General features: G+C 46.1%; 1 protein-coding gene across 1 annotated transcript; it reads right to left on the bottom strand.

Moving 5' to 3' along the window:
- LOC124555959 (vegetative cell wall protein gp1-like) lies at positions 1 to 21,314 on the bottom strand. The gene is made up of 4 exons (XM_047130007.1): positions 21,230 to 21,314; positions 19,101 to 19,379; positions 4,325 to 4,740; positions 1 to 48 (listed from the first exon to the last, which is right to left on the bottom strand). The coding sequence occupies exons 1-4, from the start codon at positions 21,312 to 21,314 to the stop codon at positions 1 to 3; spliced, it is 828 nt and encodes a 275-aa protein (XP_046985963.1).
- Positions 21,315 to 25,753: the final 4,439 nt, after the last annotated feature.

The raw sequence follows: 25,753 nt of genomic DNA, 5'->3' as shown, positions 1-25,753 counted from the left end.
TTATTCTGCAACATGACAGATGAACGTCGCGATGAAAACATCATTATTCTGTATGAAAAGAGAGCAGAAAAGTATGAGCATATTCTTGAAAAATGTCGCAGCTCAAAATATCCTAATCTACTTCTTCAAAACCGACACAATTTACAACGCCAGAAAATAATGCTTCTATAGTGAAGAAACTCAGAATTAAAAAAAAAAAAATACGTATTCGTAAAACGATAGTTCACATTATAATCAAGGGTATCCTGTTTGCTTGGAAGAGCTAACAATGTTTACATTAAAAAATACTTTTTATGAGAAAAGGGCAGAAATGGAAAATTTCACTTTATTCAGTAAAACTGACGTAACGCAAAATCCCCTGAAATGATTCTTCGAAACTATCATAATCCAAATTATTTACCCGTTCTACGCTTACTTTGATTGACTAAAGTGACACAAATAGAGATATCTTTCTTTTCACTTTGCACAAAAGAACAACACAACTCAAAACAACACAGTTTTGAACTTATTAATAACAATCCGTTCGCTATGGAATTCACTGCTCAGCTAACAATACAACGCTTTTCTTATCATGAACACGTTCCTACTCCAAACAATTAAAGCGACACAGGTGCCCTGCAACGACGAAATTATCAAATTTTAGAAACACAGGTTTGGTGACAGGTCAAGTATCATTTCTTTAATTGTCACAGTAGAAACAAAAAAATTAAGATTTTTGAGTTGCGCCACTTTTGTAGCAAGGGTGCAACATGTTATCTTCAGCACAGGTGCAAAGGTTTAAGTGCTTGCTACATTACTGACCCTGTTTTAAAACCCTTTTGTGGAGGCGCACCCAAAATCCCGCCACAAAGACTGCAGAATTCGGATTGGTTGCCGCCTGCGAGAGACCGCAACAAGAGCGCGTGCATTGTTCGCTGTGAGCGCAACCGCTGGCCGAATGGTCCCGGCGGCTACTCGCTCTCTCTTGCCGTAACTGTGATCAATGAAGGTCCCGCTTACTGACTGCGACTGTTCTGTGATTTTATATGACAAATATTGTATGTTATCGGGCTCCACCTCTACTGCTATTTTTCTGTTAATATTATCACGTGCTTGTGTAATCCGGGTGCTCTGTTATCGCCATTGCACGTTTTGTGTATTTGGTTCTTGTAATAAAGAAATGCAGATACTACGGTTTTTGGCGAAGAGCTTGTTTTGTTCCCCTCGTACTGTGGATTGGGCGTTAGTTCGGTTGTTACAGCTGCATCTGCAGCTTACCAAGCAGCAATAGCAATTTCAACACCAACAACGATAGTCTAAAAACCAACAACGGCAGTTAGGCTTCCTTCGACAGTCGGTTACGACTTCACAACGTACCACGATCCCTCCGTAACCGCCTCCCATCTGTACGCCCACTCGCCTTCCCGGCGTTTCCACTATTCGAAGAGACTCGTATGTTCGAAGTTTGCAACAGTCCTCAGTGTTTCAGGTGGAGAACCCATCTTCGGAAAAGCTTTTTTCTCGTCTCTCATTAAACTTCAAAGGTTTCATTTGTTTCAGAAACTTTCTCCGTTAAACGAACCAGTCGCTCAGTTGCCCTCTGAAATGTGGAAGTTGCTCAGTGCTTACTATTTAAAACAAACCCACGTTTTGGATTACCATATGGAGTTTCATCACAGACCGAAGAGACCTGGATAGTCCTGTCACAGTACAGAGAGAACTATTACAGCGGAGAACGGTCCTTTGATGTGTATGAAGTTCAGCGTTGAGGTCACCGTGAAACTGAAACTTAGCAAACGCGAAGTGATAGCTGCTAACTACTATGGCTCGAAATTGACATCCTTACAAAACGAAGTAATCTAACTACTAAATGAAAATTTACGAAATGAAACGCTAATGAAACAAGTTGTGATAAATCTTTAGTTAATGCTAAATGTTGTTATTTTACATCAAGAAAAGTGTTATCTCCACAGTAACCTTCAAATCGTGAGCTACACCCTTTTTTCTATATGAATTAGTGAATTTACTCATGGCACTTTCAGAACTCAAATTAATAATCAAATTAATCAATTTAATGAGATTCAACGTTAAATTGCTGGTGTACTCATGTACCACCACAATAATACACTACTGGCCATTAAAATTGCTACACCACGAAGATGACGTGCTATAGACGCTAAATTTAACCGACAGGAAAAAGATGCTGTGGTATGCAAATGATTAGCTTTTCAGAGCATTCACACAAGGTTGGCGCCGGTGGTGACACCTACAACGTGCAGACATGAGGAAAGTTTCCAATCGATTTCTCATACACAAACACCAGTTGACCGGCGTTGCCTGGTGAAACGTTGTTGCGATGCCTCGTGTAAGGAGGAGAAATGCGTACCATCACGTTTCCGACTTTAGTAAAGGTCGGATTGTAACCTATCGCGATTGCGGTTTATCGTATCGCGACATTGCTGCTCCGTTGGTCAAGATCCAATGACTATTAGCAGAATATTGAATCAGTGGGTTCAGGAGGGTAATACGGAACGCCGTGCTGGATCCCAATGGCCTCGTATCACTAACAGTCGAGATAACAGGCATCTTATCCGCACGTCTGTAACGGATCGTGCAGCACGTCTCGATCCCTGAGTCGACAGATGGGGCCGTTTGTAAGACAATAACCATCTGCACGAACAGTTCGACGACGTTTGCAGCAGCATGGACTATCAGCTCGGAGACCATGGCTACGGTTACCTTTGACGCTGCATCACAGACAGGAGCGCCTGCGATGGTGTACTCAACGACGAACCTGGGTGCACGATTGGCAAAACGTCATTTTTTCGGATGAATCCAGGTTCTGTTTACAGCATCATGATGGTCGCATCCGTGTTTTGCGACATCGCGGTGAACTCACATTGGAAGCGTGTATTCGTCAACGCCATACTGGCGTATCACCCGGTGTGGTGGATGGAGTGCCATAGGTTACACGTCTCGTTCACCTCTTGTTCGCATTGACGGCACTTTCAACAGTGGACGTTACATTTCAGATGTGTGTACGACCCGTGGCTCTACGCTTCATTCGATCCCTGCGAAACCCTACATTTCAGCAGGATAATACACGATCGCATGTTGCAGGTCGTGTACGGGCCTTTCTGGATACAGAAAATGTTCGACTGCTGCCCTGGCCAACACATTCTCCAGATCTCTCACCAATTGAAAACGTCTGGTCAATGACGGCCGAGCAACTGTCTCGTCACAATACGGCAGTCACTACTCTCGATGAACTGTGGTATCGTGTTGAAGCTGCATGGGCAGCTGTACCTGAACACGCCATCCAAGCTCTGTTTGACTCAATGCCCAGGCGTATCAAGGCCGTTATTACGGCCAGAGGTGGTTGTTCTGGGTACTGATTTCTCAGGATCTATGCGCCCAAATTGCGTGAAAATGTAATCACATGTCAGTTCTAGTATAATATATTTGACCAATGAATACCCGTTTATCATCTGCATTTCTTCTTGGTGCAGCAATTTTAATGGTCAGCACTGTATAAAAACAGTGCATAGTTGAGGGAGTGTGAATAAGAACAGTGGAGCTTTAAGTTTACAAAATAATAACAATTTTTATTAATTCTTTTGTAACTACAACTTTTGTGGCGGCGTTCGTAGCGACAAGCAATTCGCTGTAGAAACGGCTTACGAAGTCACCGCCACACTTTTAATAGCGGGCCGACCGGTCCGCTGGAACAGTGAACAGAAAGATGAAAACCCAAACACTCTGATTGAATAACAGTCGGTGCTTATCTTTATTAACGAAGATACAGAACACAGTAGTGAACTCCGTGTCTACAGAAATCTGTCTAGTTCGAGTCGGAGCGGCTAGGTCAGCGTCGGCTGACGACAAACAACAACTCTTCTGCGATGAACACACAACTGACTAGCAAGTACGCAATTCGGTGGCGAGTATACAACTGAGCGGCGAATACAGAACTGTCCTAGCGCTCGCGACTCCAGCGCTTAAGAACCCAGAAGCCAGCGGTGGCGCGCGCAGACTTGCGGCGATTTCCTGTCTCGCTGGCGCTGCTTATGCGGACGGCGTCCGGACTTTGATGCCGCCAACCTTTTTGGCTGCGGGCTCGGGTGGCATTACTGGCTAGGATATAACACTCCTCCCCCCCAAATCGCCGCACCGTCGTTGAATAATGACGTGGCGAGCGTCGACGGCGGGGGAGGGGGCTGGCCGCAGGCGTAGCAGAAGAGACCGGGGCGGAGACTGTTGTCGGTGGCAGTCCCCGGTCCGCACCCCAGCATTGGCTTCGGGGGGCCGCGGGAAACACCGACTGAAAACCGAGGTCAGGGTGCACGCCTGTGTCCACGGGCGCAGCTTCTGGTACTGGACGCGACGGGGCGTCGGGACCCACGAAGAGAGGCAGCGTCTCCTGACGCTGCGTCGACGGCTGCTGAGTGGGCGCCGGACAAGGCGCTGCGGTGTCAGACTCCTTGGGGGTGCCCAAGGAAAGCGGCTGCAGGACAGGCTGCACAGCCACCGCTTGGGAAGGCGGCCCGGCTGAGGAGTCGACGTCGATCAGCTCCGAAGGCGGTGGCGACTGAAGAGGGACCGCAGGCGCCGGAGCGACCACATGGGGCGCTCCCGGATGAAGCTGCGCGGGAGGCATCAACGGGACGGGCTGTCGGCGTGGTAGCGGCGACGGCTGCTGCTGCTGCCCTGGGGGCGGCAGTGAAGTCGGAAGGCGCGGCTGGAACCCGCCGCGGACCAAATCTGTGGACAAAGAACGAGCGGCAGAATCCGGGCGGCCAGCGCGGCGCAACTGGTTCTGATGCCTCCTGTGCACCCCAGTAGCACCTTGAACAGTATAAAAACCGCGACCCTGGACACTTATCACGGTACCACGTTCCCAACGACGGCGACCGTGATAAACTCTGAAAAAAACGGCGTCGTTGCGCTGAAAACGCGTGCGATGCTCAGAAGCGGCGGGTCGATGCGGGGGGTGCAACAACCGTAGTAGGGTGCGATGACGACGGCCGTGGAGAAGCTCCGCAGGCGAAGGGCCGTCGCGTGGCGTGGTCCGGTACGACTACAGGAACGTGATGAGGGCCTGCTGACGAGAGTGCGTAGCACGAAGGCGGTCCATATGATCCTTGAATGTGCGTACAAAACGTTCCGCTGCACCATTCGATTGAGGGTGGAACGGCGGAGTAAGAACATGGCGAATGCCATTGGCAGAACAAAAATTTTCAAATTCAGCAGAGGTAAATTGTGGACCATTGTCAGACACTAAAACTTCTGGAAGACCCTCAATACAAAAAATTGAAGTCAACGCCTGTATAGTTTGTGCAGACGTTGTAGACTGCATGGGCACAACAAACGGAAAATTACTAAATGCATCTATCACGATGAGCCAACGAGAATGCCAATATGGACCAGCGAAATCAATATGTACTCGCTGCCAGGGACCGGCAGGGCGTGCCCACTCAAAATAGCGTTGAGGCGGAGCAGCTTGGTGTTCGGCACACGTCGAACAATCTGTAGACATCTGCGTAATCTGCTTATCAATGCCGATCCATGTACAATGACGGCGGGCAAGCTGCTTGGTGCGGACCACTCCCCAATGACCTTGATGCAACAAGTCGAGGACCTTGGATTGGAGCACTTGGGGAACCACTACACGAAGCTGGTCATTCTCGGTGCGTAACAGCAAAACTCCGTGCGAAACAGACAACAGATGACGTTGCGGATAATAGCGACGAACCACAGGATCCGATATGTCCTTTGCCTTGGACGGCCAACCACGTTGAACAAAACGTAATAGTAAACGCAGATGAGGATCCGTAGCTGTCTCACGTGCCACCTGACGATAATCAATCGGAAAATCCCGGAGGGATTGATGCTCATCGGCGTCAATCTGATGGCAAGAGTCGTCAGAGGAATCGAAGACATCATCCGCAGCAATCGGCAATCTAGAAAGCGCGTCAGCGTTTGCATGCTGAGCTGTAGGGCGATACAGTATCTCATACTGGTATTGTGATAACAAAAGAGCCCAACGTTGTAGTCTCTGAGCTGTCCGCTGAGGAACTGGTTTAGACGGATGAAACAGTGACGTCAGGGGCTTGTGATCTGTTACTAAATAGAATGGTCTACCATAGAGGTAGTGATGGAATTTTGCGACACCGAACACAATAGCCAATGCTTCCTTGTCCAATTGGCTATAATTACTCTGAGCTTTGTTTAGCAATTTAGATGCGAACGCAATAGGACGTTCGGTGTTACCGACTCGGTGAGACAACACAGCACCGAGGCCGAAAGAAGAGGCATCACAAGCTAACACCAGAGGCTTGTTAGGGTCGTAATGGACCAGACAACGATCATTCAATAAAGCGTCTTTAAGCTGCGGAAAGGCTGATTGGCAATCAGCTGACCACACAAACGGAACATTCTTACGGCGGAGACGATGCAACGGTGCAGCAATCTGTGATGCATTAGGTATAAACCTAATATAATATGTCAATTTGCCAAGAACTGCTTGCAATTCATGCAGATTGCGAGGGGCGGGCAAATCACGAATAGCTGCTAAATGTGACTGGGAGGGATGAATGCCTTGAGCATTAAGAACATGTCCCAGATACTCCATCTCCGTAAGGAAAAATGAACATTTTATCGATGTTGCAACGTAGGCCTGCCTGAGACAACACTGTAAACAAACACTCCAAATTACGGAAATGTTCAGCAGGCGTCCGACCGGACACAACAATATCGTCTAAATAGTTGCAACACGATGGCGCATTAGCCAGAAGTTGTGACAAAAAACGCTGAAAAACAGCTGGAGCTGACGCACAACCAAAAGGCAAACGCAGAAAACGGAACAACCCCAACGACGTGTTTATGACAAAATACTGTTGTGATTGCTCGTCGAGGGGCAATTGCAAATATGCTTCACGGAGATCAATTTTGGAAAAGAAACGAGCTTCCCCTAACTTATCCATCAGCTCGTCCGGTCTAGGCAAAGGAAAAGAATCAATGACAGTCTGAGGATTAACTGTCGACTTAAAATCAGCACACAAACGTAACTTGCCAGACGGTTTCTTTATAATAACTAAGGGAGAAGCCCACTGGCTCGCTGAAACGGGTTGAATAACACCGTTGTTTTGCCAACGACGAAGTTCATCTGCTACAGGTGCCCGGAGGGCGTGAGGCACTGGACGAGCACGAAAAAATCGAGGCTGAGCATTATCTTTTAACGTAATATGAGCGGCAAAGTTCGCAGCACAACCTAGTTCGTCTTTAAATATGTCACTGTATTGTTTACACAAATCGGTTATGCTGTCTTGAGGAACAACAACAGAATTAATTTGCAACACATTGTCTTGGATAGACCGGCCAAACAAGTCAAAACAGTCTAATCCGAAAATGTTTACACTGTCTGTAGCGCGGAGCACTGTGAATGAAACTGTTTTTGTATTGCCACGGAATGTGGCTGGCACGCTACATACACCTAACACAGGAATTTGTTCTCCACTATAAGTACCCAAAGAATGTTTTGCCGCTGAAAGTTTAGGGCGGCCGATAGCCGCATACGTAGCACTATTTATGAGAGTCACAGACGCACCAGTGTCTAATTGAAAATTGAAGGTCTTATCCTGGATGCGTAGCTTCACAAATAGTTTATTACACTGTCTCTGGATCGGTGCAGTGGAGGCGGAAGACACAAAATCAGCGCGTTTAGCGCGTGTTCGCTGCTTACGACAACTCGTGGGTTGGGCGGGTGGAACAACAACTCCCGCTTCACTTGCAGTCTGTACATTACTTTTTACAGCGTTTGAATTACGCTTGGGTCGCGTAGCAGAGGGCTGGGTGGGTGGTTTATTGCGAACAAGTTTATTACCCACACGAACCGTGGAAGAGTCTTTAAACGCGACCTTCTGGGCGGGCTGGCTTTGAAGAACATGAATATCCATGGGCTGGGCAGCGCTAGAATTGTTCTTGCGTTTACGCAAACAAACAGTCTGGATGTGTCCTTTCCTTTGACAAAAGTGACAAACCGCGTTTCTTAACGGGCAACGTTCACGAGGATGAGCAAGAACACACTTAGGGCAAGTCTTAACTCTATCATTTTGCACACGCGGCTGACGAATGTGTTTAACATGACGCGGCCGGCTAGTGTTTACAGTCTGACTCTGCCGGTGGGGCCGCGGGCGTGACAGAACTTGCTTAGCACAGGCAATTTGAGAAATACATGGCTGATCTAACTCACACTCAGCATAGTCAAAAGTATCTTAGGCTTCAATGATGTTCATCACAGTCTATAATGACGGGTCAGGCAACTTTAAGATAGCAGCACGAATACGAGAATCTGCAATGTTTTGAGTAATAGCGTCTCGTAACATGACATCACTGTAGGAAGCTCCACACACACAATTAAATCGGCACTGACGGGTGAGGCCCCGTAAATCTGTTAACCACTGCTTATTAGATTGATGTGGCAGTTTCTTCAATCTGAAGAACTTGAATCTGGCTGCTGCCACATGAACTCGCGACTCGAAATACTCAGCAAGCTTGTTAACAACAACGTCATAGTCTAAAGCTTCTGGCTGGGATTCCGGGAACAACTTACAAAGTAGTCGATAGACTTCCTCGCCTGCAGTGGAAATTAAATAAAGCTGCCGCTCAGTACCTGTGATTTTGTAGACTGTCATGTGCGCCTGCAACTGCGCGAAATATTCTCGCCATTCTTCTCTTGATGCATCAAAAGCACGGAAAGGTGGTGCTGCCTGTGCTTGTTCCTTTTGTGTTGGAGGATTAGCCGCTTGTTTGGCGATTGCTTCCACCAGACTTTGTATTTGCTGACTCTGTAACAAGATCAACTGTTGTAATTCGGCAGACATAGTGAACACAAATTAAACCAGCCCCCAAAATTTTATCGCTATAATTAGTATAACCAGAAACAAGTTGAACCAGCCCTGCACACGAGTTCGGAAGTCCTCGTCGCCAGTTTTGTGGCGGCGTTCGTAGCGACAAGCAATTCGCTGTAGAAACGGCTTACGAAGTCACCGCCACACTTTTAATAGCGGGCCGACCGGTCCACTGGAACAGTGAACAGAAAGATGAAAACCCAAACACTCTGATTGAATAAAAGTCGGTGCTTATCTTTATTAACGAAGATACAGAACACAGTAGTGAACTCCGTGTCTGCAGAAATCTGTCTAGTTCGAGTCGGAGCGGCTAGGTCAGCGTCGGCTAACGACAAACAACAACTCTTCTGCGATAAACACACAACTGACTAGCAAGTACACAATTCGGTGGCGAGTATACAACTGAGCGGCGAATACAGAACTGTCCTAGCGCTCGCGACTCCAGCGCTTAAGAACCCAGAAGCCAGCGGTGGCGCGCGCAGACTTGCGGCGATTTCCTGTCTCGCTGGCGCTGCTTATGCGGACGGCGTCCGGACTTTGATGCTGCCAACCTTTTTGGCTGCGGGCTCGGGTGGCATTACTGGCTAGGATATAACAACAACTATCTAATAAGTCATTGCACAGAAATGACAAACACAAATCAGAAAAGGGATGGTGTTTGATTGGCAAAGCATACATTGGGATAGAAGCTATAGAAATTCTCCCCTGAATTAATCCATTTTTCAACTCAATCTGACTTTGTTTAAATGAATCCGCAGTGAGGCCTCGGGTCTATTCGGACCAACTACTACCATGTATACCACTAACTACGGTTCACCTGAGAACAGGAAGTTTCGAATAATATTTAACAACCCTCCGCCGGTGCAGCAGTATTTAACCCTTTCACCTTGATTCCGGCGGCAGCAGAAAACGGAGCGCTGTGGACGAGGAGCGGCGCGCAGCGGCAACTGTAATGCTCTGACGCGTCCACGAAAATTTGCAAACTACGTGGTCTGGAGTTCTAATTATCAGAACGCCGGGAACTTTCCAATCAGAGCCCTGAAAACCCAGCGGAGTTCAGTGTGGGGTGCACCCCTTCATTGGTCTGACCAAACCAATTTTATTCACTAGCACACGGTTCGTGCTGGAATCGTCAAATGTCAGATGGCCGACACAGGACGAATAAGTTCACCCTCACGACACACGGTATGTCGGAGATGATACGCAGTTCCACTGTCAGTACAGTTGGAAAAGTGCCACTGGCTCTTAGTCCACCAAGAGTTACAGACCACAAGTCTCATCCACAAGGGAAAAACATGAAGTTCTCAACCAGGAAAGGACCAAAAGATAAAGAAGGCAAAGAATCACCAAGCCTAGGCATGGGGGCTGTAATAGAAAAAACGAAACAGCCACCACATTCCACAAACAATCGAACTGTCCTCTTCTCTTTAAATCACCCCTCTTGACTGTTCTGTTTGCCTGGTAGCCAATCCAGACACAGCACCGGGGTTCCCACGCTGGAGGAGCAAACAGCCACTATGGATATCCTGAGCGGAGCCAATCAGCATCTCAAAATCTCTCTTTTCTGAAAAAAAAGAAGATTTTATACTAAGAATGGGTCGTTCTCGTATTAGGCACAGCCGTGTTTTGCAAAAAAATCTATCCAGATAGGATCACAGTTCCTCATTTACAGAAAGATGCAATCTCTGGAAACCGCGCGGAGTGGCCGTGCGGTTGGAGGCGCCATGTCACGGACTGCGTGTCCCCTCCCACCAGATGTTCGAGTCCTCCCTCGGGCATGGGTGTGTGTGTTATTAGCATAAGTTAGTTTGAGTAGTGTGTAACTCTAGGGACCGATGACTTCAGAAGTTTGGTCCCTTAAGAATTTACACACATTTGAACATTTTGAATCTTTCCAATTTCTGAAAGAAGACTATTAAGCTTTCTAGCCAGTTGTGCCTCTTAAATACATATTTTTGCCGCTCGCTAAAAGAACCTGTGGATTACCTGGCGTCAAGGGTGGGTTACAGTCTTGCCTCCACTAAACACTTATACCAGCCAATCTGTCCAATACGTCCCAGCTTCTAACATGAGAATGCACAGAGTTTTATGACCTTCCCACCATTTGCACAAAGGCTCAGTTTACAGCAGTCTGTCTTAAACGACTTCCTCCACCCACTTTCCGCCACCTGGCCGCCTGGCTCAGGTAAAATGTTATGTGATCGGGCGCCCTTCTATCCAGCCCTAATTGGAAGGAGGAGAACGCTTTGGCCAGAAGCCTCACTGCAGGTACGACCCACTGAGTGCGGCTTCCAAAAATCACTCACACTGCTAGGTCGCTTCGCACATCATTTATCACCCCCAATTCATCTGTCTCCCTGTTCTCCGTCATCTCTACTACGGCCCCTCAGGCAAAAGTTCTCTACAGGTTACAAGTGCAGTTTTAAGAACATTCTACCTACAATGTTCCTAAAGACTGGAAAGTAGCACAGGTCACACCAATATTCAAGAAAGGAAATAGGAGTAACCCACTGAATTACAGACCCATATCAATATCCACTAGGAGTTTCGACCATATACTGTACTCGAACATTGTGAATCACCTTGAAGAAAATGACTTATTGATACATAACCAACACGGATTCAGAAAATATCGTTCTTGTACAACACAGCTAGCTCTTTATTTCCATGAAGTAATGAGTGCTATCGACAAGGGATCTCAGATCGATTCCATGTTCCTAGATTTCCAGAAGGCTTTTGATACCGTTCCTCACAAGCGACTATTATAGTTCAATTCTTTTATCTTGGCGGCTCGCGCATGCCCGCCCAGACGCTGGAGATTGCTGCGTTGCCAGTTGCACACGACGCACGCGCCAATAGAAGCAGCGCCGTAGTATAGCATAGTTCGCAAGCTTACGTGTAGGGGGGAGCGCGCAGTTCATGAAATAAAGCCACCACGGCCGCATTAACCCTTTCGCTGCTACAAAGACGTGCTCCCTGCATTCCGCGCTGTGGGCGATTTTGTCACTGCACTGCTCGCCTGTGCAGACACATTGTGTTTCGACTGCTTTGACACTCTTTATCATTCGAGTCCACAAAAACTATTTGGCTCAAAAATTAGATTTTTACCTATCTTCTTGACTGATACCTTCCCCCCATAAATGACTTAATTTTGTTTCGATGTTCAACGCAGTTATTATGCAGCATTAAATACAGTAAACCTTTGCACGAAATTTTGAAGAGTTTGCAGAGGTAAAATTCCATAGAGTATACTTTCCGTATGGTCGATTTTAGTTGCCACAATGTTGAGAATGAAATGAGGACAAGATACCTATATATTTCATTTAATTTAAGTACCACATAAGTGTCGTATGTAATATTGAGAAATATTCCACCTTTCGCGACTGTAACAAAAGTTTTACTTACACTGGGCACGTTTGGCTTTATTTTATAGCACTTCAATCAATCAAAAGGAAGTAGACAAAATACATTAAACAAAACTGTGGACTTACAAAAACGTTAGGACTTGAATATACCGTCTGTCAGTTAAGTGCTCAGAGCTATGTCAAATATAATTTTGTGTGTGGCACACACAAACAGCATTTATTTGCTAAAACACTGATGAGCCAACACAAACGTTGAATATTGTGCTACCACAGCACAAAACTACGAAAGGTGACTTGGCAATGGAGGACACAAAATACAGTCCTCTTATGATGCTTCAAAAGAGAGAAACGCGTCTGGTCTAAATAAGTCGCTTATTACAGTTGCAGAAGAGGGATATATTTCAATACCATTGGTAAAACTGCGACTGTGGAACAAAAACAAGAAATAGAACATGAATACCATTGTGTATGTGCCATACCTTTCACCGATGGAAGTGCTTTAAAATAAAGCCAAACGCGCCGTGTGTATTTAAAACTTTTATTACAGTCGCGAAAGACGGAATATTTCTCAATATTACATACGACACCTATGTGGTACTTAAATCAAATGGGATATTGTTATACAGTAAATATTATATGAAATTTAGGTATCTTGTCCACATTTCATTCTCAACATTGTGGCAACTAAAATCGACCATACGGAAAGTATACGCTATGGACTTTTACCTCTGCAAACTCTTCAAAATATCGTGCAATGGTTTACTACATTCAATGCTGCACATCAAAACAAAATTAAGTCATTTATGGGGGGAAGGTATCAGCCAAGAAGACGTGTAAAAACCAAATATTTTGGCCAAATATTTTTTGTGAAATCGAATGATAAGTGTGTCAAAGCAGTGGGAACATCATGTGTCTGCACAGGCGAGAAGTGCAGTGATGACAAAATCGCGCACAGCGCGGAATGCGGGGAGCATGTGTCTGCAGCAGCGAAAAAGTTAATGAAGAGGCAAAGCACTAGAAATTTCATTCAAACGAATAAAATTCGTGAAGTAAGGCACTCCAATATTGTTTTTAAATAAAGAAATTATTAAGCACTGCACAAGGTTTGAACTCATAACCTTTCACTTGACAGCCCAACACCTTAACCATTCCGCTACCTCAGCTCATCAAACAGTGTAATTCCATAATGAGTCTAAGTGGTATGACTATGAATTACTCACGCTTCGTCGAAGTACAATAGGAAATAAACAATTACCGCTGTTCTTTATTGCGAAAAAGCAGTTCGTGAGATTGAAACAAACACCTTTCCTTGCTATCGCCTGAATTAGGAGTCTTATTGCTTGTTTGGTTTAATTAATTAATAGAATATGAAGCAACTGGTATAAAGAATGCTTTTTCCAAACTTTCTGTAAAAGAAAGTCTGCTATCAAGACATTGCTTTTGTTCTATTACTTTATTTATGACCGAACGTTTCTAAAAGTGAAGACACTCGTCCGTGCTCTGCACTGCTGTCGAGATCTGGCAACGTCGTTCTCTGTTCATTGGCTGACTGTGTTTTGTGACGTCAGATGCGCAGAACGAACCTAAACTCGGCCGCCAAGATATATGACGCGCACTTTAATCATATTGCATGCACATGGAGTATCGTCTCCGTTGTGTGACTGGATTCGTGATTTCCTCTCAGAGAGGTCACAGTCCGTAGTCATAGACGGTAAATCATCGAGTAGAACAGAAGTGATATCTGGCGTTCCGCATGGTAGTGTCATAGGCCCTCTGCTGCTCCTGATTTACATAAATGATCTAGGTGACAATCTGAGCAGACCCCTTAGATTGTTTGCTGATAACGCTGTAATTTACCGTCTGGTAAAACCATCAGACGATCAATTCCAATTACAAAATGATGTATAAAGAATTTCCGTATGGTGCGAAAAGTAGCAATTGGAATTAAACAAAGAAAAGTTCGAGGTCATCCACATGGGTACTAAAACAAATCCGATAAATTTTGAGTATACGATAAATCGCACAAATCTAAGGGCTGTCAATTCGACTAAATACCTAGGAATTACAATTTCGAGCAACTTAAATGGGAAAGACCACATAGATAACATTGTGGGCAAGGCGAAACAAAGACTGCGCTTTGTTGGCACAACACTTACAAGATGAGACAAACCCACTAAAGAGACAGCCTACATTACTCCTGTCCGTCCTCTGCTGGAATGCTGCTGCACGGTAGGGGATCCTTACCAGGTAGGATTGACGGAGGTCACCGAAAAAGTGCAAAGAAGGGCAGCTCGTTTCGTGTTACCGCGCAATAGGGGTGAGAATGTCACTGATATGATACGCAAGATGGGGTGGCAGTCACTGGAACAAAGGCGGTTTTCTTTGCGGTGAGATCTATTTACGAAATTACAACCACCAGCTTTCTCTTCTGAATGCGTAAATATTTTGTTGACACCCATCTACGTACGGAGAAATGATCATCATAATAAAATAAGAGAAATCAGAGCTAGAACGGAAAGAATTAGGTGTTCCTTTTCCCACGCGCCATTCGAGAGTGAAATTGTAGAGAAGTAGTATGAAAATGGTTCGATGAACCCTCTGCCAGGCACTTAAGTGTGAATTGCAGCGTAATCATGTAGATGTAGATGTCATAAACCACACGTACCAACTGTAGTGCTGGGGAACACTGAGATCATGACCTAAAACTTGAGGGACCGATGACCGTCGCAGTCTGGTCCCTTTAATCCCACAAATCAACCAACCAACCTAAAACTTGAACACTAATCTCACTGACAATGTTGTTAAAGTGAAAGCGTGGCATGCGACCTCTCAGCTTATCACATAAGCTTTTAAACTCATTACTTTCAGATGTGCAAGCTGTGAACTGCCACCGCTTTTCTTAGGTTGGTGCACAAGTTCGTAGCATTTTTGTTTTGCATATTGGTATTCCAGTTGCTATCGGTTTATATATAAATTGCAATTTTCCATTTGTAAATCACTATTGGTGTGAGTAACGTATTGTCATTTTGTCATTTGGAAACTGTAAGTGGAGCTGTGGACGCTAGAAAATGGAGTACCATGTAGAGAAATCAGAATGTTTCTGACATATTTTGTTTGAGTTCAGTAGAGGGGATGACAAAGATGACAGCAGAGGAGGCAACCAGAAACATTTGATCAGTGTATGAGGATGATGTCATTGGACACAGCACATCTAGAAAATAGTTTTCTCCTTCTAAGAGGGATTGTTTTAACATTAGTGATTCTCCACGTTCAGGAAGACCTTTGAGATTTGACGAAGATCGTTTAAACGGTTTAATCTACATTGATCCACGTCAGTATCCTCGAGAACTGGCGGGCATGGTGAACTGTGATTATTCCACCATCGTGTGACATTTGCATGCAAAGGGAAGGGTTAAAGAATTGGGTGTATGGGTACTAAATGCACTAAGCCAAAATCACAAAAATCAGTAGGCGACCATGTGTGCATCTTTGCTTGCACTTCATGAGTCTACTCGCGAACAACATCAACCATTCCTATACTGTATTGTCACTGGTGGAGAGAAATGGTGTCTTTATGCTAACATGAGCAAAAGAAAGTTATGGTTGAATCCAAACAAAGTAGCAACTCCCTGTACAAAGACCTACACGTATCCACAAGAGATAATGTTATATAGCCTGTGGAACACAGATGGTGTGTGTACTACAGCCGGCCGGTGTGGCCCTGCGGTTCTAGGCGCTTCAGTCTGGAACCGCGTGACCGCTACGGTCGCAGGTTCGAATCCTGCCTCGGGCATGGATGTGTGTGATGTCCTTAGGTTAGTTAGGTTTAAGTAGTTCTAAGTTCTAGGGGACTGATGACCATAGATGTTAAGTCCCATAGTGCTCAGAGCCATTTTTTTTTGTGTGTACTACAAATTGCTTTCTCGAGGTGTGCCCATCACTGTGACACTTACTGTCAACAACTGAGACGTCCTGCAAACCTAATACAATAACAACGACCAAGAGACTACGTGAAGTGGTGCTACTCCACGATAACGCCCCTCTACATGCTGCTAGACTGACAAAAAACACTATAAAGGAGCTTGATCGGGAAGTCATTACGCACGCAACTTATCCGCCTGATCTTGTGTCCTCAGATCTTCATCTTTTCCCCACTCTATCAAAAAATCTTCAAGGAACTTCGTTTCCGAATGAGAATGTGCTCTGAAAGCGGTTCGACGAGTTCTTCAGCTCAGAACCACCATGTGATTTCTACAGTCGCAGATCCGAAAACTTACTCCAGCGTGGCAGACTGTTGTAAATAGTGAAGAAGAAGTCCCTGTTAGTTGTATCTGTTGTGTTTATCAAACTTACAGAAACACACTACCAACTTATGCACCAACCCAATAGCTTTGTTTTGTAAATATTAGTTTTTTCCTCACAGGGATTTTATTTTACGTCCTACACTAATGGCCACTGAAATTGCTACACCAAGAAGAAATGCAGATGATAAACGGGTATTCATTGGACAAATATATTATACTAGAACTGACATGTGATTACATTTTCACGCAATTTCGGTGCATAGATCCTGAGAAATCAGTACCCAGAACAACCACCCCTGGCCGTAATAACGGCCTTGACACACCTGGGCATCGAGTCAAACAGAGCTTGGATGACGTGTACAGGTACAGCTGCCAATGCAGCTTCAACACGATACCACAGCTCATCAAGAGTAGTGACTGCCGTATTGTGACAATCCAGTTGCTCGGCCATCATTGATCAGACGTTTTCAATTGGTGAGAGATCTGGAGAATGTGTTGGCCAGGGCAGCAGTCGAACATTTTCTGTATCCAGAAAGGCCCGTTCAGGACCTGTAACATGGGGTCGTGCATTATCCTGCTGAAATGTGGAGTTTTGCAGGGATCTACTGAAGGGTAGAGCCACGGGTCGTAACACATCTGAAATGTAACGTCCACTGTTCAAAGTGCCGTCAATGCGAACAAGAGGTGACCGAGACGAGTAACCAGTGGTACCCCATACCATCACACCGGGTGATACGCCAGTATGGCGATGACGAATACACGCTTCCAATGTGCGTTCACCGTGATGTCGCCAAACACGGATTCGACCATCATGATGCTGTAAACAGAACCTGGATTCATCCGAAAAAATGACGCTTTGCCATTCGTGCACTCAGGTTCGTCGTTGAGTACACCATCGCAGGCGTTCGTGTCTGTGATGCAGCTTCAAGGGTAACCGCAGCCATGGTCTCCGAACTGATAGTCCGTGCTGCTGCAAACGTCGTCGAACTGTTCGTGCAGATGGTTGTTATCTTGCAAACGTCCCCATCTGTTCACTCAGGGATCGAGACGTGGTTGCACGATCCATTACAGCCATGCGTATAAGATGCCTGTCATCTCGACTGCTAGTGATACGAGGCCGTTGGGATCCAGCATGGCGTTCCGTATTACACTCCTGCACCCACCGATTCCGTATTCTGCTAACAATCATTGGATATCGACCAACCCGAGCAGCAATGTCGCGATACGATAAACCACGATCGCGATAGGCTACAATCGGACCTCTAACAAAGTCAGAAACGTGATGGTACGCATTTCTCCTCCTTACACGAGGCATCACAACAACGTTTCACCAGGCAACGCCGGTCAACTGCTGTTTGTGTATGAGAAATCGATTGGAAACTTTCCTCATGTCAGCACGTTGTAGGAGTCGCCACCGGCGGCGACCTTGTGTGAATGCTCTGAAAAGCTAATCATTTGCATATCACAGCACCTTCTTCCTGTCGGTAAAATTTCGCGTCTGTAGCACGTCAGCGTCATGGTGTGGCAACTTTAGTGGCCAGTAGTGTCTTTTCTTTTCTGCTGCTTTGAGGTGATGAAGGAGCTTCACATGAAACAGAAATAGCTGTTATGGGACACTATGAAGGAATGTCAGTGTTTGTATCAGTGCTTGAATTTTGATTTATGTTTTCAATTTGAAAGTGAGATGTAGGTATTACTTTAAATGAAGAAAATAGGCTGCATTAAAATTTAATTTACACAAATGTTCTGACCTAGTACGTAATCCGGAAGTTACATGATTTCCCCTATGGCCACAAATTCCATCTCATCGCCAACCATAAACCGGTTGTACCATTTTTTGGCCTCTGTTTTCAGCTTTCTGACAGAACCACACAACCACTCCAGCGCTGGGCTTTGTCTGTGAGTGCATATTACGATGAGGTTCGTTACAGATCGACAGCAGAGTATGCTAATGCGGGCATGTTGTCGTGATTGCTCTTCGGACCAACCCAGCCTTTGACAAAGCCGATGTTGTCTGTTTTGGATTGATGATCACTTGCAGCACGCTGCTGTCAGACCGGCAAGAACTAATACTCTGTCAAGTGGTTCATTTTATGTGCAGTAGTTGGTCCGAGTGACTGCCCACCAAGGAGCCTGCTCCACAATTATTTCCTTCTCCATCGTCGGCTGGTATTACCCACATCAAGTCCACACTGTTTCATCTGCAGTCGAAAGGGGAGATGGAGCACATGGTGCACACCTTTAAGACAGAGTTAAAATCGGCAGACTCACCCACCAACTCGGCGTTGCTTCAGTTTCTCAGCACCCACAATGCAGCCCCATTAAATGGCAAAAGCCCTGCGAATATCTCCCAAAGCTGACAGTCACAGACTCCACTACACCTGTTCTGGCCTATACCACAGTATGAGATGCCCTTGTACACTTCGTGATACACCTGAGTGACCCTGTCTTGGTGTGTATCTGGACGAGTACCAGCGACAGTGCGGGTGATGAGCGGTGTGTGAATGTTCGTCATGGACACTGGTGGGCGGCTGCTCTCTTGCCATCAGAATCGTCTGCGTCTGCAATGGTGCAACGACCCACCACGATCAGAGCCACAGGAGACTCTAGTGAAAAGTCCACCTGCAAGTGCCTCTCCAGCCCACAGACTGGGCTCTTGGGGGCTGAGTTATTTGGCACTGGCGACGTCGAGATGCAGCCGCTGGCCGTGTCGCTCAGGCTGCCTGGTTGCTGCCCTTCCGCAGGAGCACCTGGCGGCTTATCCTCATTTCGTCGCTGCCGCCATCGCTTGCCGTCGCTGGTGCGGCTTTCACGCTGCTGTCCTTTTTTTTTTAAAAAAAAGAGGTGGAGCCCCTCCACGCCCACACCGGCATGATGGCCAACACAAAAGGTCTACTGCCATCTCTGCATAGGGGTTAGTATTCACTTAAGTGAGGTGTCGCAGGATGTGGGTACTGCGATGTTTGCGTACGTCTGGTTAGGATTAACCATTAATACGCGCTCATCTGGAGATAGATTGGTCGAAATCTGACGAAGGGTAGCGGTTTGAAGGGCAGAGGAAAAAAAGTGCCAAAGCAAGAGCCAAGGGAAAAAAACCTCTGCGAAAGTTAGGTCGGGCGGCAAGAGCAGTAGCGGTTGTCTTGCTGCCTGCGATAGGTTGTGCAAGGATAGGCTTTGTTAGTAGTGGGTATCATGCATGTCGATACCTTGACGTTGTGCGTTTGTGCTGCTCGGCGGCTGGCGCTGGGTGTCCTCGTTCAGCGTCCTGCAACCTGCAACAGTTAGGTTTGTTATCGGTCTTGTGTCCGATAGGTCATATACCGGAGGCACAGTGTGAGGGAGTGTTGGCAGATTGTTCGTGCATCTGTGGGCGAGCTCGTCGGTGTCCCTGCTGTGGCCTGTTGGTCGGCTCTAATAGCAGCTGGTAGTTACCAGTCAGTGTTGCTGATATGCAGAGGCTTACCGGCGTTTGTCGCTGTTTGCGTATGTTAGTTTACCATAGGTGGTTATGCCCTAGCTAGCAGTGTCTTTGGCCGCTTGTGTTTCCACCTGTGGTTGTGATCGTAGTTTCCCAGAGTGAGGATGAAAGGATTGTTCGAGTGTCTCGAGTTCCTGTATAGTCGTGTGGCGTGTTTCCTGAATACTTCCTTGAGGGTATCAAGGCGGTATTCATGGTGAAGATCCACGGTGCGTGTGTAGCGTGGAGCATTGCTGATGATTCGTGTGCAGGGTCGTCCCCACACGCAACCCGCCATTATACTGCTGGCCGTATGCTCCACCAGGCCACATGCTGCCAGTCCAGCCCCACGACGGTGACGCGTCTTCGGATTCCGATGAGCCGATGGAGGCGAACGTCATCAGTTAGCAGAGTCTCTGAGTGGACCCGCTGCTTCCTCGACCATGCTAGCCTGTCCGCAGCAGTTGCCCCCCCCCCCCCCCCCCCCAGTTGGTTCTCTACCTTCTTCCACCGACACCTACATCACCAGGTTTCAGGAAGTGGGGAGATATGTGTTGGCGCAACCACGACCGCGGAATTCGTATTTAGTGCCGTCGACGAGGTCGAGACGAGAGCTCTTGCTTCAAAAAAATGTTCAAATATGTGTGAAATCTTATGGGAGTTAACTGCTAAGGTCATCAGTCCCGCTTACACACTACTTAACCTAAATTATCCTAAGGACAAACACACACACCCATGCCCGAGGGAGGACTCGAACCTTCACCGGGACCAGCCGCACAGTCCAGGACTGCAGCGCCTTAGACCGCTCGGCGTTCCTGCTTCACTCGCTGATAATGCCACGCTGCCAACACGGACTTTCTCTTTCTCTTGTCTCAGTCATTCCCTGTTTTCTGTTTACCAACAAGGCCTGTTTCGGGATTTTGTATGAGGGACATTGTGACTTACCGGACTCGACATGGACAGCTGTTCTCCTTTCATGATCTCACGTCACTCTGTAATTATGGTGCTCTGTCAGCACCATTGTACTTCTAGTGCATTTGGTTGTTGTAATAAAGAACTGTAGATACAACTTTCTCACCACATTACCGCTGGCCCAACCGTATGTGAGCTAGCTCTTCGTCCTATCAGAGTTCATATAGTCCGTTGGACCTTAATAACTGGTCATAAAGCTATTCTGTTACCCTCTTTATCCCTGTCCATTCTTCACATGTTTACCCATTATTTGCTGGTCCAGGAATACCCGGATGGTTTTAGCTTGCATACGGGAGAATGTCATACATTCACAACCGGCCACCTGCATAGCGGGCCATATGTTTCACGATCGACAAAAATTATAGTTTATGTGGATTTTGAAATGAAAGGCAATCTTCAGAAAGCCGAAATGCAATAAAGAAAGTTTTAATAATTGTTGTAGTTACAAAGTGATTTCTATTCAACTTCGAAATATGCAACTGTTCAAAAGTTGAATTATACAGCAAAATCTGCCGTTTCTATGAATGATTACGATCACTCCTCATTTGCAGTCCTGAGCTTATATTTCTCGTACTGATGTTGATCACCACAACACACAGTCGGGGAGTAATCTGTTTTTAAGGTGACGTAAGCACTATAATAACCTGTGACAGATAGACTGCGGTAACAGAGGAAATCCTGAGTATTATTTGCAAAATAATGCTCGTTCCTTGCAAATCGTTCCTCACTTAAATAAAAAGACACGAAATGTAAGTTCCGCGTGTGAGTACCATACCAAGCTTTAGCCCTGTGAATGGATAATGATCATGTGATATGGAGATGTGGGCACACGACAAGAGGGCCTTTAGTGCCGAAGCGGATAAGTAATGAAACGAGTGACGGTAAAATAGAATTCATAGAACTATTTAACTTCATCTATAATTAAGAGTAATAAAAACGGATGAAAACACATGTAAACAATGTAAACAGAGAGAGAGGTAAGGAAATTATGGAATATGTCAGTCTAAAATCTTTGACTGAAAAAGAAAAAGACGCTGAAAAAATTAATAAAGCATACCAGATAACTGTGGCTGTCTGACCCCTGAAATAAGGAGGATGAGACAGCCACTCTGCAACACACTAAAATCTCCAGCCTAAAGGCTTAGACTGGAGTCCAGACAATTCACGAAACTTTCAAGCCGGCCGCGGTGGTCTCGCGGTTCTAGGCGCGCAGTCCGGAACCGTGCGACTGCTACGGTCGCAGGTTCGAATCCTGTCTCGGCCATGGATGTGTGTGATGTTCTTAGGTTAGTTAGATTTAAGTAGTTCTGAGTTCTAGGGGACTGATGACCACAGCTGTTAAGTCCCATAGTGCTCAGAGCCATTTGAACCATTTTTGCCAAACTTTCAAACCCTCGCCACTCTCAACTCGTCAATAGATGAAGCAGAGGGCAAACCCTCACCGAAATTCACTTCCACCCTGTCATCACACTATAAAATGCAGTCAGTTAAAATGTGGCGTACGGGAATTGACACACCACAGGTTTCGCATATTTCGGGGGAGGAGGTCATCTCGCCAGAGAAAAAAGCCGTTCCTTATGAGACAGTGCTCACTTCAGAGGAAAGACATTGCCACTTCATTCTGCTGGCATGGGAACGCAGACTATTGCCCTTCAATGCCAGCCATTCCTCCAACTTCATAGATCTCCGATTCACCAGCGAAATGGCAGCCTGCAGGAAAATGGCACTTTGTGTGAAGTCATGTTCCCATCAAACCTCGTTGGTGGCTTTGTCTGCTTGTCCATTTCCCCAAATTCCCACATGCCCTGGTATCCAGCAGGAAGACAGCTGCTTACTCTCCGCTGTAGGACGTTCAGTTGTTTATGGATTAACTCGATAATTTTCTCTGGTGTTTACATGCGCTGCAACGATTGTAGGGCACCAAGGGAATCGGAGCAGATGACAAACTCTTTGGCTCGAATATGCCTCTCTGCTCCAGTGCCTTCAGGATTGCACGGAGCTCTGTAAAAATTTGTGGAATACTACAGAACAGTCACGGAAGTCCTCTTATTTGGAGCCATCAGTGTACACAACTCCGTGATGCCCATCTAAAATGTTAAAAAACAGAGACTGAAGCGTAAAATTTGGAGTTCAGTCTTTCTTAAATTTCGTCAAGTTTAAAATACTTTTGAGCCTCTGTAAGAACCAGGGTGGAGATATTCTCCAGTTCTGGTGTAAAACGTTAAAACCACCCACTTGCATCCGTAAAAGGGAGTCCTTCACGCGATTCCCATTGAGCCTTGTCAGTAGGTGTCCGGTATGAAAGAGCCTATCCATTGATGGCTGAGCAATGGTGTGTTATGCAGTTGTGTGTGGAGTGGACAGTGTTTTATAGGACTGTCACATCATGAGTGTTCGTCGCCTGATGCAAAGCGTTGGCTTACCATGCGCAGCCGAAAGGGTTGGTATAGGCCTGGTTCTAAAGGTCCCAGTTGACACCCGAATTCCTTCACGGTGCGCCACATCCAACATTTTTAAATTAAAGGGTCGTGCAGACCCATATACCGTGCACCCATGATTTAGCTGAGATCGCCTGAAGGCCCTGTAAAACTGGAGCAGACAAGTTCGGTCTGCCTCCCATGAACTGTGGCTAAGACAAATTAAAATACTGAGTGCTTTTAGGGACTGTCTTTACAGGTGTCTATTATGTGGAAAACATATGCGTTTCGAATTAAATGTGAGGCTCAGAAACCTCACCAAGTCCTCAGCATTAAGGACAGTGTAGCTGATCCTCAATTCAGGAAACTGTTAAACAGAACGAGAACGGTTAAAAAGAACGTACACAGACTTCTATGTTGAGAATTTAAAACCCCTCTTCTCCGTCCATTCATCCAACGGTCGTTGAATCAGCTGCAGCATATGAATTGTTGTTATAAGGTTCGAGGGGGAACGAAAGACAGAGAAATTGCTAACAAACAATGAACACTGGACAGAACATATAACTACTGACGGGAGACTATTAATACTTATGGCAAACACATTTACATAAAGCACTACCTTGAGGGAGACCGTTCTCCTGGTCAAAGCGGTCACAGAGGACGTCACTGATTCGATATATAAAGTAGCATAGTGAAAGGAAGGACCGTACAAAGATGGGAACATGTCCTTGAAAACCACATTAATCTAGCTTCCGCAGGGTAGTATGCCTCCGAGTAGTGTTGTAGGCCTTCTCCGTGTCAATAAATGTAGCCAGGAGGTGATGACGGCGCAGGAAATCCTTTTGTATAGACGCTTCCAAGAGAGCCAGGTTAACAAAGGTGGAGCGATACCTACTGCATCCACACTGAAAGCTATTGATGATCAGTCTGGATTCTAAGATCCAAGCAATGCTGCAGCTAGTGAGAACAACACTACGATAACTACTCGGTCATGTGCGGTCCTTCCTGGGTTTTAAACTTGGAAATAAAATTGCCTCTCGCCACCGCTTTAAAAGTGACCTGATGCACAAATCAGGTTTAAAAGGGCGAGGAAGATTTCTTTGCTCCGTCCCGTGAGGTGCCATAACATATTATAATGGACCCTATCGTGACCAGCTGAAATGCCACGGGCTGCAGATAACGCAGAATCCGCCTTCCAGATGGAGAAGTGCCAATCATATTCTTCACCAGTGGTGATACTGAAGTACCAACTGTCCGTCTCAGCAACCACTCTGTAGAGTCAGAAAGCTGAATCCTTACTGGCCAGTGGCGGTACCTGTGGCAAAACAGGCCGTCCCCATTACAGCAGTCGCAGCTCTCCTCCCCCAGAAATCTTCCTGATAGTCCCCCATACTACCATATTCTTAGTGAAATGGTTTATAGAAGTCGGGAACTGCTCCCACGATCTCTTCTTGCTCTCTCTAATAATTTGGCAAAATTCTGAACTCGTTATCCGAAACGTAGTGAGGTTTCCTGCAGTTGGACGGCACTTGAACCTATGCATAGCTGCCTGCCCACCTGGTCCTAATTGAAGAGTGGCTTCGTCGCTCACCACGGAACAGGCTGCTTTTTCAATTTGCCTGAATAATGCTAAATAGATGCCTCAGCAAAGCGGTGGGTCATTTGGGCAATGATCCACCCATTCGTGGACGCTGTCACGGTTTTCAAACACAGCAAGTTGGCTGTAAAGCGCCCAGTCTGTCCTACCGAGCAATCATTTCAGCGGCTTTCTTTCGGGCACCACTCTGTGTGACAGGTGAATCCAGGTTGGGAAGTGATCATTTGAGTGCAAGTCATCGACCACTTCCCATTGAGCGGTGTGTACCAGGGCTGGACAGCAACCCAGACATCGGTAGCAGTGAACGAACCTGTTTCAGTGCTGAAGTACATGCTCCGCCTCGTGTGCAACTAACACACACACGAGGACACGAGAAGGCTCTCAACTGTACTATCCCTGGGGCAGGTGGTTGCAAAGCCCTAAAGCACACAGAAGATGAAGGCATGGCGGAGCCGAGTAAGGAGGATATGGAAATCCTCTTCGTCTAGCAGCTCACGTCGGGTCATGTTGAGTGAACAGATTTTCAACCAATGACACACATACACTGTTATAGCGGCTGCTTGTAGGCTGGTTGTGAGGGAGAGAAGGACGGAGTAGTAGGCATTGTTTACGAGTATAGACACTCCTTCTTTAACTCTCCATCCATTAAGGTCGTCCTATTTTTTATTTTTTTTTTGAGATGATGCCACGTAGCTCAGTGGCGTAACAGAATTGAAAATGTCTATGAATGATAGAAAATCATTGTCTACAGTC

Source organism: Schistocerca americana, chromosome X (assembly GCF_021461395.2).
Source record: "Schistocerca americana isolate TAMUIC-IGC-003095 chromosome X, iqSchAmer2.1, whole genome shotgun sequence".
Lineage (NCBI taxonomy): Eukaryota > Metazoa > Arthropoda > Insecta > Orthoptera > Acrididae > Schistocerca > Schistocerca americana.
The sequence above is the reverse complement of the archived record's forward strand: the minus strand, read 5'-3'. Positions and strand labels throughout refer to the sequence as shown.